Source organism: Manihot esculenta, chromosome 18 (genome assembly GCF_001659605.2).
Source record: "Manihot esculenta cultivar AM560-2 chromosome 18, M.esculenta_v8, whole genome shotgun sequence".
In the NCBI taxonomy this organism is placed as follows: domain Eukaryota; kingdom Viridiplantae; phylum Streptophyta; class Magnoliopsida; order Malpighiales; family Euphorbiaceae; genus Manihot; species Manihot esculenta.
Genome location: NC_035178.2, coordinates 6,116,491 through 6,131,061, shown reverse-complemented (window position 1 = coordinate 6,131,061; position 14,571 = coordinate 6,116,491). Strand labels below are relative to the sequence as shown.

Sequence of the window (14,571 nt, the reverse complement as noted above, 5' to 3'; positions counted from 1 at the left end):
AATCTTGTGGCATGTGTTGTTTACCACGTTATGGTAATTTGATGAGGACCCTAGAGGAGGTCTTATGTTTGTGGTTTGATGCATGCACAGGTTAGGTTCTAGTTCTTTGGATGTAATCCCAGCTTGATGTATGTTATGTAGACCCAGCTAGCTAGAGTTTTGATGAGGACTCTAGTAGGGGGTGTTGCATACAGGTCAAGCTCGGTCTTTACCTCATATGTTTCAATTTTTATGTTAAAGTTTTGATCATGTATGGGATTTGACCAAGTGATAGGAGGTATGTTTGGCTTGCTACGGGTCCCGGTGGCCTTAAGCCGATCTGGATCCTAGCGCCGGTGGCGGTTCGAGCCGTTACAGAGGGGTATCGGTTCCGGGTCGTTACATGTATTAGGTCTTAGTAGAGTTAAGATTTTGCCATTTCAGTACGGGAACTCGAGTGGATCGATTATTATTAAGTTAAATTCTATTTTATTTTATATCAGTAATATTTAATTTTGACATAAACTACTAACTATAATTGTATTTTGAAGGCATACTTAAAATCTATCTACAAAATATCTTATTGTTAATCTTTATGATTATTTTTTCCTCATTATTTAGAAGTAATTACACCATTAAAAATTATGATTTATCAATAATTTATTTGTATTAGGAATTTTTTAATTATATTTTACATATGTTATTAATTTTATAATCCTAATTGTATAGTTAGAAAATATATATTTAAAATTTTTTTTAGTAAGAAATTGGGGATATACAGATTTAAATATATATTTATTAAGATGTACCTTTAGCCGCTAATCGAATTAAGTTGGACATATATTTTATGAATTATAAAATTGATGACATTTATTTTTTACGTTTCCTTTTTATATTATTAATATTTAATTTTTTTTTATAAAAACAGGTATTATTTTTTATTTTTTAAATTAAACTATCAATTAATATTTATAGTTAATTTGGATTTAACAATTCATCATATTCTATTTTAATTTGCATTTAAATAACCTTTAAGCAATTGTGGTATTATTTAGAATCAAGTTCTATCACTAATTATTATGTAAGGGAAAATTAGTTTGACCTATTGTAAAAATTAAAAAATAAAAAATAAAAATAAAAGAAATTGAATTGTAATATTACATTTTTAATAATAGAAATAAATACAAACAATTCTAATTAATATTATATCTAAACTAACACAAAAATTATACTAAGGAAGAACATATAAATTAGAATTAGAATATATAATTAGATTTAAATATTTATTTGTTAATTAGTTAATTAAAAATTATAAAAATTGAATAAAGTATCCAAAACAATCCAATATAATTATTTAATTAAATTTATACTCATTAGTTACTAATTGAATTTCTGTTAAATTGAAAATTTAATAGTATTAGAAATGTTATAATCGATTACTTGTGTTCATAATTAGTTTGGTACCAATAGTACATAAAAAAGATAACGTTAATTTGGATCAAAGCAACTAATTTATTTAAATAACATCCCCTTGCCGACACATCTTATTGGCTTGAGCCACCAAAACACGTCCAACTCCATGAAATTAAATACTGTTGATCTCATTCAATTTGTAGTAATTGGGATCAATAAACAAAAACATTGAAAATTTTTATAGGAAAATAAATAAAATATTAAATTTATTTTCTTTTTAATTTTATCCTTATATCAACTAAATGTAATTATTATTCTTATATTTTTAAAGCCATATTAGTTTTTCATTTATTCTCTCTTAATTATTCCATCATTATAATTTTATTAACGTAAAATGAAGGTGGTATTTAGTAATTTTTATGGGAAAGTAAGGGACAGTGATCCCTCGTTCTCTTTAAAAAAAAGGGGGAAATAAGATAAAAATGGAATTTACGAGATTAATATGATGAATGACCATTGATTCACGCAATAGAATTGATTAGGTTTGCATAGTTCAACGCACCACACGGGAAACTTGGCAGGTGTCCCGCGAAATGATTCAATTTTTAGCGGAGAAGTGATTTGGGAGGCCATGGGCATCTAAGCTAGCAATTTTTTTCTTATTGCTCACATGGGGGTGTGGTGCTCAGAAAGTGAAAATGATTCATCTCTTTTTTCGATTAAAGGTAAAATAATAATAATAAAAAGTCATCAATCAATTGGCAGTTGAGTTCAATTTTAGAGAAATTTATTATTTAATTATAGTAATAATAATTTTATAAATTAATTTATTAATTATAAAAATTATATTGAAATATTTATAAAATTTTATAAATTTTATTAATTAATTATACAGTTAATTTTAATAATTAAATATTTTATTAGTTTTTAATTTTAGAAAAGTTTATTAATTAATTTTTTTATATTAAGAGTGTTAAATTAATTAATAATTTTTAAAATTTTAAAAATATTTTAATATATTTTTTAAAATTAAAAAATTAATTAATGAATTTTTATACCACAGATAGTAATTTATTTATTTACATTTTAGAGTTGAAATTAAATCTCCTAAAATTTGAAATAAACAGAGAGAAAGCTAACTGATTGGCGAGCTTTTGACTAATTTATTTGTCATTAGGATAATGATACACGGTTTTGCAGGCAATTTCTATTTTCTTTCTCATAATATTACTTGAAAAAATGTTAATTTATTTATATTTATTAAAAAAAATTCATTTTTTGAAAATTAATACCGCTTTAAAAGAAATAGTAACATTATCTACTATTAATCGTTGTTTTTGAATTTGAAAATGAGGGCAATATAGGCAACTTGATTCTCCAGGGATATTTTAGTAACTCAAATGAATACAGCACCGGCTAAGCAAGTAAAAAGCTTTATATGAACCGACACCTGGCAGTAGGTAATACAAAGCGCACATGGTAGGCTTGAAAGAGCTCACATTCGCAGAGAACAGAGTGGGCGGTACGAGATTCAAATTCAGTAGTGGAGTTGAAAGAGGAGCAAGAGAATTAGCTACTGTTCATTTACCATACTTGTCTCTCCCAAACCCAAACCCAAACCCAGAGCTATAGAAACAGAAACTTCCAGATCAGGACACTCCCCCTCAAGCAAAGCAAAGGACAGCCTCGTCATTTCACTCGGATCCCTCCACCTCTCTCTCTCTCTCTCTCTCTCTCGCTCTGCAACTTGAGAGAGCTAAGCTAACTCATTACTGTGCTTTTTAAGACACTTGTAGAGGAAGAGAAAGAGAAGGCAAGCGCCTTTCTCTCTATCTCTAAATATACTTTAGCCTTTTATTTATCTTTACTGTTCAAATCAACTCGCAATTCCTTTCTCTCCTTGCTTGCTTAACCAGGAAAGGCTACAAACCATTGATTATAGCAATAATGGAGAGGAGCACTCCGGTCAGGAAACCACGCACTTCTACTGCAGATCTGCTCACTTGGTCTGAAAATCCGCCCGCTGATTCCCCCTCCGTCGGCTCCGCCCCTCGCTCCGCTGCCCGCTCCCACCAGGTAGCTTCATTTACAGCTCTTTCTTTCTTAATTTTATTTTATTTTTTGTAATATTTTGGCGATTGATTGCTGAAACTTGTTTAATTAATCGTTTGGTTGATGAATTTCTTAGCCATCCGATGGGATCAGTAAGGTAGTTTTTGGAGGTCAAGTTACAGATGAGGAGTTTGAGAGCTTAAACAGAAGGTAAGATCTCCATTTTGCTTCTTTATTTATTTATTTATTTTTTGCGGTAATTAATGCGAAAACTAGCAGACATGTAACTGATTTTGTTTTATTGTGGCCGTTTTTTCTTGTCTGTATCTTTTCTTCACGGTTTTCACCGCTTGTTTGTGCGACCTTTCTTTGTCTTTCATTTATTACGGTTTTCAGATTTTTCCCCTTTACTTGCATTTGACTTGAAATCTACGTGTGTGTATAATATTTTGCTCCTAATTTCCACCTTCATCTTTCTTTCTAGTTTGATCTCCTTCTAAAATTTAGTGGATCTCTTCATTTTATTCGTAGATTTGGGTGTTGTCATTTCCTTTCTCTCAATTATACACCTTCTAAATTTAGCTTGATTACAGATTTTTCTGATAGTCTCGAATAGTATGATCTATTTGGTTGGTGTTTGGATCTCATGTCGCCAGTTTCCCGATTGGTTTTCAGCAATTTCTTTGAAAATTTGAACATAGATTCTCCAAATATTTCTAATTCCAGTGTTTATAACTTGAGTTTTCATATGTTCCTCCAACAGTCAAATTCTTCACGATCTTAAAATCATTTGTAGTGCAAGATCTTCACCTGAAAGCAAGGAAGATCTATTCTAGAATTGGGACTTGCAACTTATAGACTCCAAGGATCACCAACTTTACAATTTTCTGCTAGGTGGTGACAGAAAATCAGAAAGAATAATTCTGCACAGACAATATATTCATTGAAAGTTGAATTCTGTGGTTTAAAACTTCTAATTTTTAGACTAGTTTTCTGTACACACTGAAACAATTTGATAGTGGCAATCTCAAGATAGTAATCTTCCTTTCTCATAGATGGTGAAATTCAAAACTTTTAAGTTCTCATTGTTTGTGTTCTCATTTTTGCAGTAAGTGGCTTTAGCATAGAAAATTTTGGGCCTCCCATTCACAGCACAGACAACTTTGGCTGTTGAATGGAAGTCAACATTTGTCTTTTTTTTTATATTATTTTTTTTGCCTATATCCTAACTAGTTTGCAATACCTTTTATGGTGCCTTTCAACAAGAGATATCATCTGTTAATATGTTTACTGTGCTTAAAGCATTTGGATTGATTTAGAACAGGATAATCCTAGAGTTGCTAGCTGTTATTGTTGAGTAGGGTGTAGGACAGAATTCCGGTTCTGATTTTTTATTCTCATTTTATCTTTTTTAAACCATGAGATATCAATTTTCAACTTTTCTTCTTTCCTCCAATCTCTTTCTCGCCTATACAATATAAAGAGTGATGGAACTTTGATTCTATTGTGTCAAAATACTAATGCTGGAAAAACCTCAAATAAAAAAATATTTTGATAAAAATCTTTAATATATTTGTATATGGTAATTATACTTTTTCCCTTTTTGTATCTCAAGGTGTTGGCAAACTTTCCTCTTTATTTAAAACTTGTTCGTATAATGTCTCTGAGCATGTTGGCTTTGCAATTTTCAGGAAACCTTGTTCAGGGTATAAAATGAAGGAGATGACTGGCAGTCGAATTTTTGCAGCCAATGGAGAAGATGATACATCCGAATCTGGTGGTGGCAATCCCACACCAAATAACAGAACGGGACTACGCATGTATCAGGTAACTGTTACTGTATTTCTGGTTTGAATTTCTTAGATATTAGGCCAAATTAATGAATTGAAATTACAAATTCATTTTCTCTATTTGTATGTTCAAATTTGCTAGCAAGCACTTTCTGGAATCAGTCATATTTCATTTGGAGAAGAAGAGGGTGTTTCACCCAAAAAGCCTACTACTTTGCCCGAGGTGGCAAAGCAACGAGAACTAAGTGGGACCTTAGAGAGTGAGGCAGAGAGAGAGGCCAGGTTGAAGAAGCAGCTTTCTGACGCCAAGTGCAAGGAGCTCAGTGGACATGACATTTTTGCACCTCCTCCAGAAATTTTACCACGGCCAACTACAGTGCGGGCTTTGGCATTGAAAGAAAGCATTCATTTGGGAGAACCTGCTCCACGCGATGTACACACTTCCATCAAAGTGTCTAACGTGAGTTGTTTTAGATTTATAGACAAGCTCAAAATTTAATTGCACAGTGCACATGCACATGCACACAGCCTGTTGGCAGAAGTTGCAGTGGTTCTCATTCTCATAGGAGAGAAAAAGATTATCTACAGATTGACTTTGGTGTGGTTTACACATAATGAGTTAGTATCTCGTAGGATAACAGCTAATAATGGGATTTGTTTTCCAAGCAACATAGTCAGCTTATAGGGATGGGATGATGCCCTCATGGAATCTTATCATAACTAATAAACAGGGTGAGTCCCCAAACAATACCTTTTTTCCATAGAATAAAGTCCACGTAGGTTCATCATGCAAACAGATCATGTTAGGCCTTTTTTTTTTTAAAAAAAAAAAGGGGGCAGACCAATTACACTGCAAAATAGGTGGCAGCTTATAATTCTCTGCATAGTAGAACTACCTTCTTCATGGTATATTTTGTTGTTTGTTTTAAATTACATGCGTTTTGTTGTTCTTTACTCCACTCTTAATCCAACATGGTCTCACTGGTTTATCATTTGCTGAAATTTTAGCCTGCTGGAGGTCAGATGTCTAACGAGGAATCCGGGATGAAGACGGCAAAGAAAATTTATAACCAGAAATTCAACGAGCTCTCAGGAAATGACATATTCAAGGGCGATGTTCCTCCATCATCTACCGAGAAACCTCTAAGTGTGGCGAAATTGCGGGAGATGAGCGGTAATGACATATTTGCTGATGGGAAGGTAGAGCAACGAGACTACCTAGGTGGTGTACGCAAGCCCCCAGGTGGAGAGAGCAGCATTGCCTTGGTTTAACTTATTAGGTCTAACTCTGTTACCTCATCAGTCATCACTGTGTCTGGTTTTGTTCTTTGCCAGTGGGGATGTGTTATTATATTATTGACCTTGGATTGTGGATTTTGGGATATGTTTAGGCCTTAACATGTTATCCATTACTGTGGACTGTTCTAATTGGATTTTGCATGTCCATATTCCTGCGTTTTTCAGTGCTTGTTTTAGCCAACTACATTGGGCATTATATTGTCTGAATGCATTTATGGCTACCATGCTTGCGCAGTTTAGCACTGTATTGGGTTAATTAGGCTTGGTTGATTGGTATCGTGTTATCCCAAATTTCAGAGGTGCCTAGGTCTTGTCTGTTAAGACGAGTCTCCTCATCCAGACATCTAATGACAGGTGGTTGTTATCATTGTCATATGCTTCATTGCTTCTCAGCTGTTGTTGCATTTCAGAGATTCCGGTTCTGTTAATCATTTAGGAAATTCCATGGCGATTTTTTTGATACATATCTTATGAGATGGGTGTTATTGGTGAGTAAATTGCACCATTACAACCCTGATATGGCTATCTGCAACCCGTATAGTACTGATTGTCACAAATCCAAATTGCTTGTAATGGATTCTTTCTATGCGAATTTGGTTTTGTTAAGCAACCTAGGGTTCTGAATTCTCCTAAAAAAAAAAAAGCATAAACGACTACGTCACGAGTTAATGCCAAGGACTGAGGAAAGAAAAAAATAACTAATAAGTTTTATTCTGGACTAAGGTGGACCGACAAAACAGAAAGTTAGCTTGGCTCCAAGCTTGGGCAACAAGAAACATCTGGGATTGGTCTGTGGTCACTGGTCCATTGTTTCATTTATTTTAGCAAATGTTGGTTTGCCTTTATTATTTTATAATTCAAAAAGCATTGATGAATTATAATCTGATATAGCTACAACACTAAACAAGTCTTCAACTGCCAGACATTCCATCGCAAAGGTTGCTGCTATCGGATAGAGTTTTAAAAAAATAAAAGATAAACACAGTTAAAAATATTTATCAGGTTTATCTAAAATTTTAAATAAAAATAATTATTCTTTATCTGGTATTGTGAGCCAAGTCACGCTCTGATGAGAAAATCAAGCTAATTCTGTTTTAATTGAAGATTCTAATAACTAACAGATACAAAATGATCAAAATAATTAATTAAATAAAACGAGTAAGGAATGAGAGGAAAATATTTTAACCCACTATTTCAAAACCAAGCACAGGCACACGAGCTCCACAACAACTTATATCTCGCTTTCTATTTAAATTAAGAACTAATTTTACATGGAAGCTACAGTTGATGGCAAAAATTTCTAATTAGTGGTAGCGATTCATCGATTCCGGCGCTTAATGAGAAGGTGACGGCAACGGCAAGGTAAAAAAGAGAAGATTGGGAGGAGACCAACACTGAAAATGGAAGCCAGTGATTGTTTCCCATTTGAAATTGTGTGTTATCTAAATATTAAACCAAATCTGTTACAAAAATGAAAAGATAATTAGAGATTTATTCAGAAAGATCAGATGAGAATCTGAGATTTCAGATTTCCAATCTCTCTTCTGTTAGGACTCTTAACCTTTAGCCCTGGCAAATAAAGTAGTCTGTTCACATAATAAAATATTATATTAATTCAAAATTTGAGAGAACTTTGCTCCCGTGGCAAATTGCAATTGGTTTGGTCCATGAGTAGACTTAGACCTAAATCATAGATCTCACTGCAACTAATCCACAGGATAATTTCTCGCCAAGGTATTTTCTTCATAGAAAATTCTCATATAGTGTTATATGTGTAGTGCCGACTCAGCTTCATCGTAATGGCGTGAGCCTGAACAGTCAGTAACAGACCGTACGGCGTCCACAGCCTCACTCTAAAACCGTCCTCATAAAAGAACAACGAACCTCGCTCTTCTGTTCATATTTCATTTTCCATTCTCTCTTCCCATTCACATTTATCTCACAAAAAACCCAAATCCCATTAATGATTCAAAATATGCAAACCTCAAATTCTTTTTACCAACCCAAATAGCATCATCATGGAAAAGGGATTTTTTTTACGTCCTTTTTAGCTTCTCCAAATCGATTTCTTACGTGGGTTTTGGGTTTTTCGATAAGGGTTTTCGTTGTTTTCTTCAATATCTCTCTCTATACTGATATTATATATATATATAAATAATTTAAATTTTACGTTTCTTCGATGATGGGGAAACTGGCTGACAGAGATAAAAGGATTGTACACAGCATGATGGGAGAGGGAGACTTGTTTAATGATATGCCTTATTTTACTCGTCTTCCTCAACAAAAGCCTCCTTTTAGTGGCTCTCCCGTGAACAGAGTCTCTCTGCGATCATCACAGCATTCTTCTGCTTCCAGTTCATTCTCAAATGGGTTTTGTTCAGCCCAGTGTGGTTCACAATATGATGAGAGAGAAAAGAGGGTTGCAGAGAACATGAAGAAAGATGGAGGGTTGTTGAATGATGCCCCAAATGTGCCATATCTTAATCTTGTTCGTCAACAAAAGCTTCTTTCCATTGGTAGTCCTGCGTGTAGAGCTTCTCTACAATCGCCGGAGCCCTCCCCTTCTTCCAGTTTGTTCCCAAGTGGATTTTGCTCACCTGAATATGGTTCACTATATGCTCCTCCTTTATCTGAGGAGGCTAATTATCTCACACCAGGTTCCCAGTACTGGAATGAACTGTGTTTGGATTCTAAGTCACCTCATCATGATTCTTATATGATCAATAGCAGGCTGGTGGATGAATTGGGTTTGACTCAAAGTTTCTGTGGAATGAGTATTAGAGACGACCAAAATGGTAGCACTAAAATGAAGGGGTTCGAGATAGACTCGGATGGATTTGGGTTTGGCTCCGTTGATGGTTCTTTGGGTGGAAACGTATACAATGTAAAAAAGTATGGCTCATATGGGGATTTCAACAATGGGGTTTTTGATAATGACGGTTTTCAATCCTCTCCTCAAGGAGTTTCTTGGAGTACTTATGATGATTTGAACTATACATTCAATGGATTGCAAAGTGGATTTGGAAAGGCTGCTCATGATTCAATGGGGGCTTCTTTTGCTCATAATCAGTCCAAAGATTTCTGTTCTGGCCCTGGTTGGTACGATAATCAAAGTGATCACCTATTTGGGAGGGGAAAGGAACAGGGAGAAAGTTGGAGTGTTTGGGGGACTCAGTCGCAGAACCAATCTATTACTGGACCTTACCTTGATGATCCCTCTAGTTTCCCTCTGCATTACAAAATGGATTCTAATGGAGGCAGGGTTGTCCTTGACTCATTGGGTGCTCCTCAATCGATGAATCCCATTCTGGATTTGGATGTTTATCATCCAGCATACAGAAGAAGTTTGATGTTACAAGAAAGGATCAGAGCGACCACAAACAGTGGCCTTTCTCATTCTCTAATGCCTGTGAAATGTGCAGGAGATGCGGATACCTTTAGCTGTGAGGACAGTTTCATAGTACACGGAAAAGGTTTTAATCATGCTAGCAACAAAGGACGCGAACATTTAAGCAGTGACAAAAAGAATTCCTTCAATGAGACATCTGTGCAAAACCTCCGTGGGAATTTTATTAAACAAGATAGTGCTATCCTCCATGGAGGAAGTTGGGAAAATGACCAGAGGCTAAACTATGATAACCCATTGCCAATGGTTCAAAGTATTAATTCCTTGAGTGAGGTTCAGGGTAATATATACTTGATGGCACAGGATCAGAACGGTTGCCGGTGGTTACAAAGGATTTTTGATGAGGGAACAAGCCAGGATGTTCAGATAATATTTAATGAAATCATTGATCATGTCGTTGAACTTATGTTGAAGCCATTTGGCAACTATGTCATCCAGAAGTTCTTGGATGTGTGCAATGAAGAACAGAGATTGCAGGTTGTGTTCATGGTGACTGAAGAACAAGGACAGCTTGTTGATATTTGCCTGAACACATATGGGTAATTCCTTTACGCTTGATTGTTGTTCTTGAACTCTTGCATTTTGATTGTAAATTTTAAATCTTTAATGTCCTCTAATGTTTTTCTGGGTACTGTGCTACCAGCACACGGGCGGCACAAAAGTTGATTGAGACGCTCAAAACCAGGCAGCAGATTTCACTTGTGGTATCATCTCTGAAACCTGGTTTTCTTGATCTTGTCAAGGATCAAAATGGAAATCATGTGATACAGCGTTGCTTGCAATGCCTTAGCAATGAAGACAACAAGGTAGCACTTTTCTCCTCTTCTTATTAACTGACATCTCTTGAACTTGCTTGTTGACTTAATGTTGTCCTGAAGTTAAAAAGTAACTTCGTGTTCCATCTTATCTAATCCTCAAGTTACACTTTGTGAATGCAGATATTTCTAAGGTCAGAGAACTTCTTACATATAAATCTTATATGTAACATAATTTACCAGATATTGCACTTTTTTCACAAATATATTTCACATGAATCCAGACCTCCTATCCATCTCAAAGCCTCAGCGAATTCCTTTCTATGTTTCCTTACAATTGGCATGTCTTGAATCTACTTCTATGAGCAAAGCTGAATCTAGTGATTAATCTATCAGGCTAGCAAATGTTGTTCTGTTTCCATAACTTAGGCATTTAGGCTTTTGGTCAAGTATTGAAATCAATAACTTTCCTGTAGAAAATCCGTTTTTCCTTGGTTCATGCACAACCACTTGCTGTTGGTAGAATGCAATTTAATTTGTGATATTTGGGATTATTAAACTCGTTGGCTGACGAACTAGCATGCACAGGGAAAAGGGGAGGGAATGATTTTTAACCTTTGATTCACAATTAGGCATGTATGCAGAAGATACTTAATGAAGTGGTACAAGCAAGTATAACCATCTTGATGTAGCTTTTGTGTCACAACTGACATAAAACCAAGGAAATCAATGTTAATACAGAGTAGAAGATGGTTTTCAATAAAAATATATTTTGCTAGATAAACCAACATGTTTTAGGCCTTAAGATTATAGCAATTATATCCTGAAGGTAGATACATAAACAGAATGCTTGGCCCTTTTGAAAGGATAATTATGCTTCAGCTGGTCTAGGATTTGGCTGGTTGGAAGTTTTGTAACATTAAAATTTAGGATCAGGTATCTCCTATCAGAAGCAGTGTAAACTTACCAATTGTTATCACAGCTTGAGGCCAATAAAGACAGGATAACTTGCATAACCAATTTTATGATGGGTCAAAGTGTTAATAATGTGTTTGTGTAGTGTAGGCATATATTAATGGAAACATGTAAAGAAGAATGGGATAATACAACCGAGTTTTATCATATGTTCACTAGACAAATTTATACATTGACAAATGAGGCATCACATTATTAAAGTGGCTGAAATTTTACAGAACTTATTTTAACTTTTAATATGTTACCTCTTTACACATTAAGTGTATAACAGGGGTGGCAATTATGTAGGGATATTCATTCTTTCAAGTTGACCTTCCAGGATCCATAAATAAGTTTTGAATCTTATCTGTAGTTTAGTTGTATGCTTTACATATGATCTGTACAATATGTTCTTGAAAGATTCTGAGTCTTGGTTTCTATTGTTCATGTTTGGCAGTTTATCCTTGATGCTGCTGCAAAGTTCTGTGTTGAAATCGCAACTCATCGACATGGATGTTGTGTTATGCAACGGTGTATTACACATTCCACAGGGAAACATCGAGATAAATTAATAAATGAAATTTCAAAAAATTCACTTCTCCTTGCTCAAGATCCTTTCGGGTATTAGCATTATAAGTGCTTAACTGCATAGGATTATTTTAATGTTATCTGCATGTCCAATAAAAATCTGGCAGTTCTAAATGATGTTTTGAGATGCTTCTTTTCCTTTTCTATTTTTTGCAGTTTCTTAACCATTAATATGTTTAATAGTGTAACTTTACAAAGTTGTTTCTTTTTCAAACTAAAATTAGGTCAATGCCTTATAGGAGAAGCATTTGTTTAATTTCATACGATATTCTATATAGGCACATTATTGTAGTTCATTTCTGTTGATCTGCTCATTGTATTGACCCTACTCTTCAGTCACTAGTCTTTTTGTAAGCTTGCTTACAAATTGTTATATTTACATCTAGGTTATTCCTTCTGAACATTTGTTAACATATAACAAACATATTAATATGATACATCAGCGAATTTCTGAAGCTTTTGAATATTACTTTCTAATTCTATAAATAAAATATAATGTCTAGAATAGGGTCAATTATGCAGAGTTCAAAACCCTTTTGATGATTGCACAAGCTTTTGGTTGATGAAATTTTTATGTTTTAGAACTCTTCTCTTTCTCCTATTTTCCCCTTCTTGTATTTCTAGCCTTGTAGCACTACTATGTTCTCTGTCTCTAACTAAACCATTGTTCTGACTGACAGGATCAAGTGAGTTTTTTATTTTACATACTACATGCTACTGCCATGGTGGATGTTTTCCACTTTACTGTCTGCCGACTTTTCTCTCAAAGAACACTTAGTATTCTTAGGTTGATAATTTTTCTTACAAGTTATTGGTAACATTCTTGTGGATAGTTTTACTTGATTTCTTTCTGAACATTTAAACCTGTATTGTTCTTCATCATGGTTCTAGAAAGACATTCTGTTTGCCATAATCCGCATGAGAAAATAGATGACTTGGCCCTAGTTATAGTACTGATGATATAAGTCTCATTTTCATGTTATTGGCTAGTGCTTTTATTCATTTACTTATTTAAATTGTGCATTATATATTACTTAACAAGTCTTATCTGAACAGCAATCAAGTGATATAAATGTTTATGTTGGTCATTATTTGGGATTTATTCATCATGGAACATGGCTTTGTTTACCTATCTGAACTTCGTTTCCTTCTTATGTAACAGAAATTATGTTGTGCAATATATTATAGAGCTAAAGAGCCCATCTGCCATTGTCAATTTACTTTCTCAATTCAAAAGGCACTACGTAAATCTCTCCACGCAGAAATTTAGCAGTCATGTGGTTGAAAAGTGCCTTAGGCATTTGGACCAGAGCCGGGAACAAATTGTTCATGAATTGATCTCAGTCTCACGCTTTGAACAGCTATTGCAAGATCCATTTGCCAACTATGTCATTCAATCTGCCCTGGCAGTTACTAAGGTTTGGAATCTAAGAGGCTTAGCTCTTTATAATATAGTAGCTAGGCTCTACTTGAATAATTTTGCATTGGAAATGAACATGGGTTTGGCTTTGTGTTTCAAGTGAAATATTATAAAAATTTTCATGACCCTTCTGCCTCTCCTTTTGTCTTCTGATTTTCTTCTTGAAAGCAGGGTCCTCTTCTTTATTTACTGGTTGATGCAGTTCGACCCCATACGACTTTACGTACCAACCTATTCAGTAAGAGGATTTTCTCGAAGAATCTCCTGAAGAAATATGATTTAGAACTGTGTTAAGAGGAGGCTATTTATTTGTTAGCCTCTGAAGTGCAGGCAACTAGAGAATGTCATCAGAAGTGGCTGCTGATATCCTGGCTAGAAATTGGCAAGTTTCTCCACGAAGTTTACTTCCTCATGCAGATATGAACTTGTACTATTCTGTTGTCCTGTTGTTGTCTCTATCTTTGGATGTATCCTATTTTGCACGGTTAGAAACTTATCTGTTTCCAAGTTTTGTAATGTGTGATACCAGGGTATTTTTCTGGATCATGTTCCATTGTTTCTGAATTTGGAACAGCACAGAAATTTGCATGTGATTTTAGTATCACAGAGCTTGGTAGCACTTGTAAGAAAGCTTTCTTAAACTGTTAGATGTTTCAAGACGGATTGGGTGGTTTGGAACCTTATGGATGGATTTTTTTTTTTCAATTAGTTTGAGCTTGTCTAGTTTAAAATAAAGATTATCTAGTCTCATAAAATGAGATAATTTTGTGAATATTGTTTCTTAGCGAGATAATTTTGGTTCTCTAAGTTAAGCGGCTCGTTGCATTTTCGACGAAGAGGCATCCTGGGTGGATTTCGCTTTGGCGGATATCATTATATCTGAACTATATGAGACTGAGAGGGTGAGCTCTGCCG

At 34.5% G+C, this 14,571-nt stretch overlaps 2 protein-coding genes across 5 annotated transcripts; both read left to right on the top strand.

The window, feature by feature from the left end:
* The first annotated feature begins 2,910 nt into the window (after nt 1-2,910).
* LOC110606542 lies at nt 2,911-6,680 on the top strand. Of its 3 annotated transcripts, XM_021745392.2 has the most exons (6): nt 2,911-3,205; nt 3,309-3,468; nt 3,581-3,654; nt 5,136-5,271; nt 5,377-5,694; nt 6,243-6,680. In XM_021745392.2, the coding sequence occupies exons 2-6, from the start codon at nt 3,340-3,342 to the stop codon at nt 6,504-6,506; spliced, it is 921 nt and encodes a 306-aa protein (XP_021601084.1). In that variant the 5' UTR covers nt 2,911-3,205; nt 3,309-3,339; the 3' UTR covers nt 6,507-6,680. The 3 variants fall into 3 exon arrangements, with proteins under 3 accessions (XP_021601084.1, XP_043809303.1, XP_043809304.1); XM_043953368.1 differs by having other exon boundaries at nt 2,911-3,468; XM_043953369.1 differs by lacking the exons at nt 2,911-3,205; nt 3,309-3,468; nt 3,581-3,654 and adding an exon at nt 3,842-4,338.
* Nucleotides 6,681-8,170: 1,490 nt separating this feature from the next.
* Nucleotides 8,171-14,359, top strand: LOC110606541 (putative pumilio homolog 7, chloroplastic). Of its 2 annotated transcripts, XM_021745391.2 has the most exons (5): nt 8,185-10,478; nt 10,583-10,745; nt 12,106-12,269; nt 13,399-13,654; nt 13,828-14,359. In XM_021745391.2, the coding sequence occupies exons 1-5, from the start codon at nt 8,713-8,715 to the stop codon at nt 13,948-13,950; spliced, it is 2,472 nt and encodes an 823-aa protein (XP_021601083.2). In that variant the 5' UTR covers nt 8,185-8,712; the 3' UTR covers nt 13,951-14,359. The 2 variants fall into 2 exon arrangements, 1 of the variants encoding a protein (XP_021601083.2); XR_006349432.1 differs by lacking the exon at nt 12,106-12,269 and having other exon boundaries at nt 8,171-10,478.
* Nucleotides 14,360-14,571: the final 212 nt, after the last annotated feature.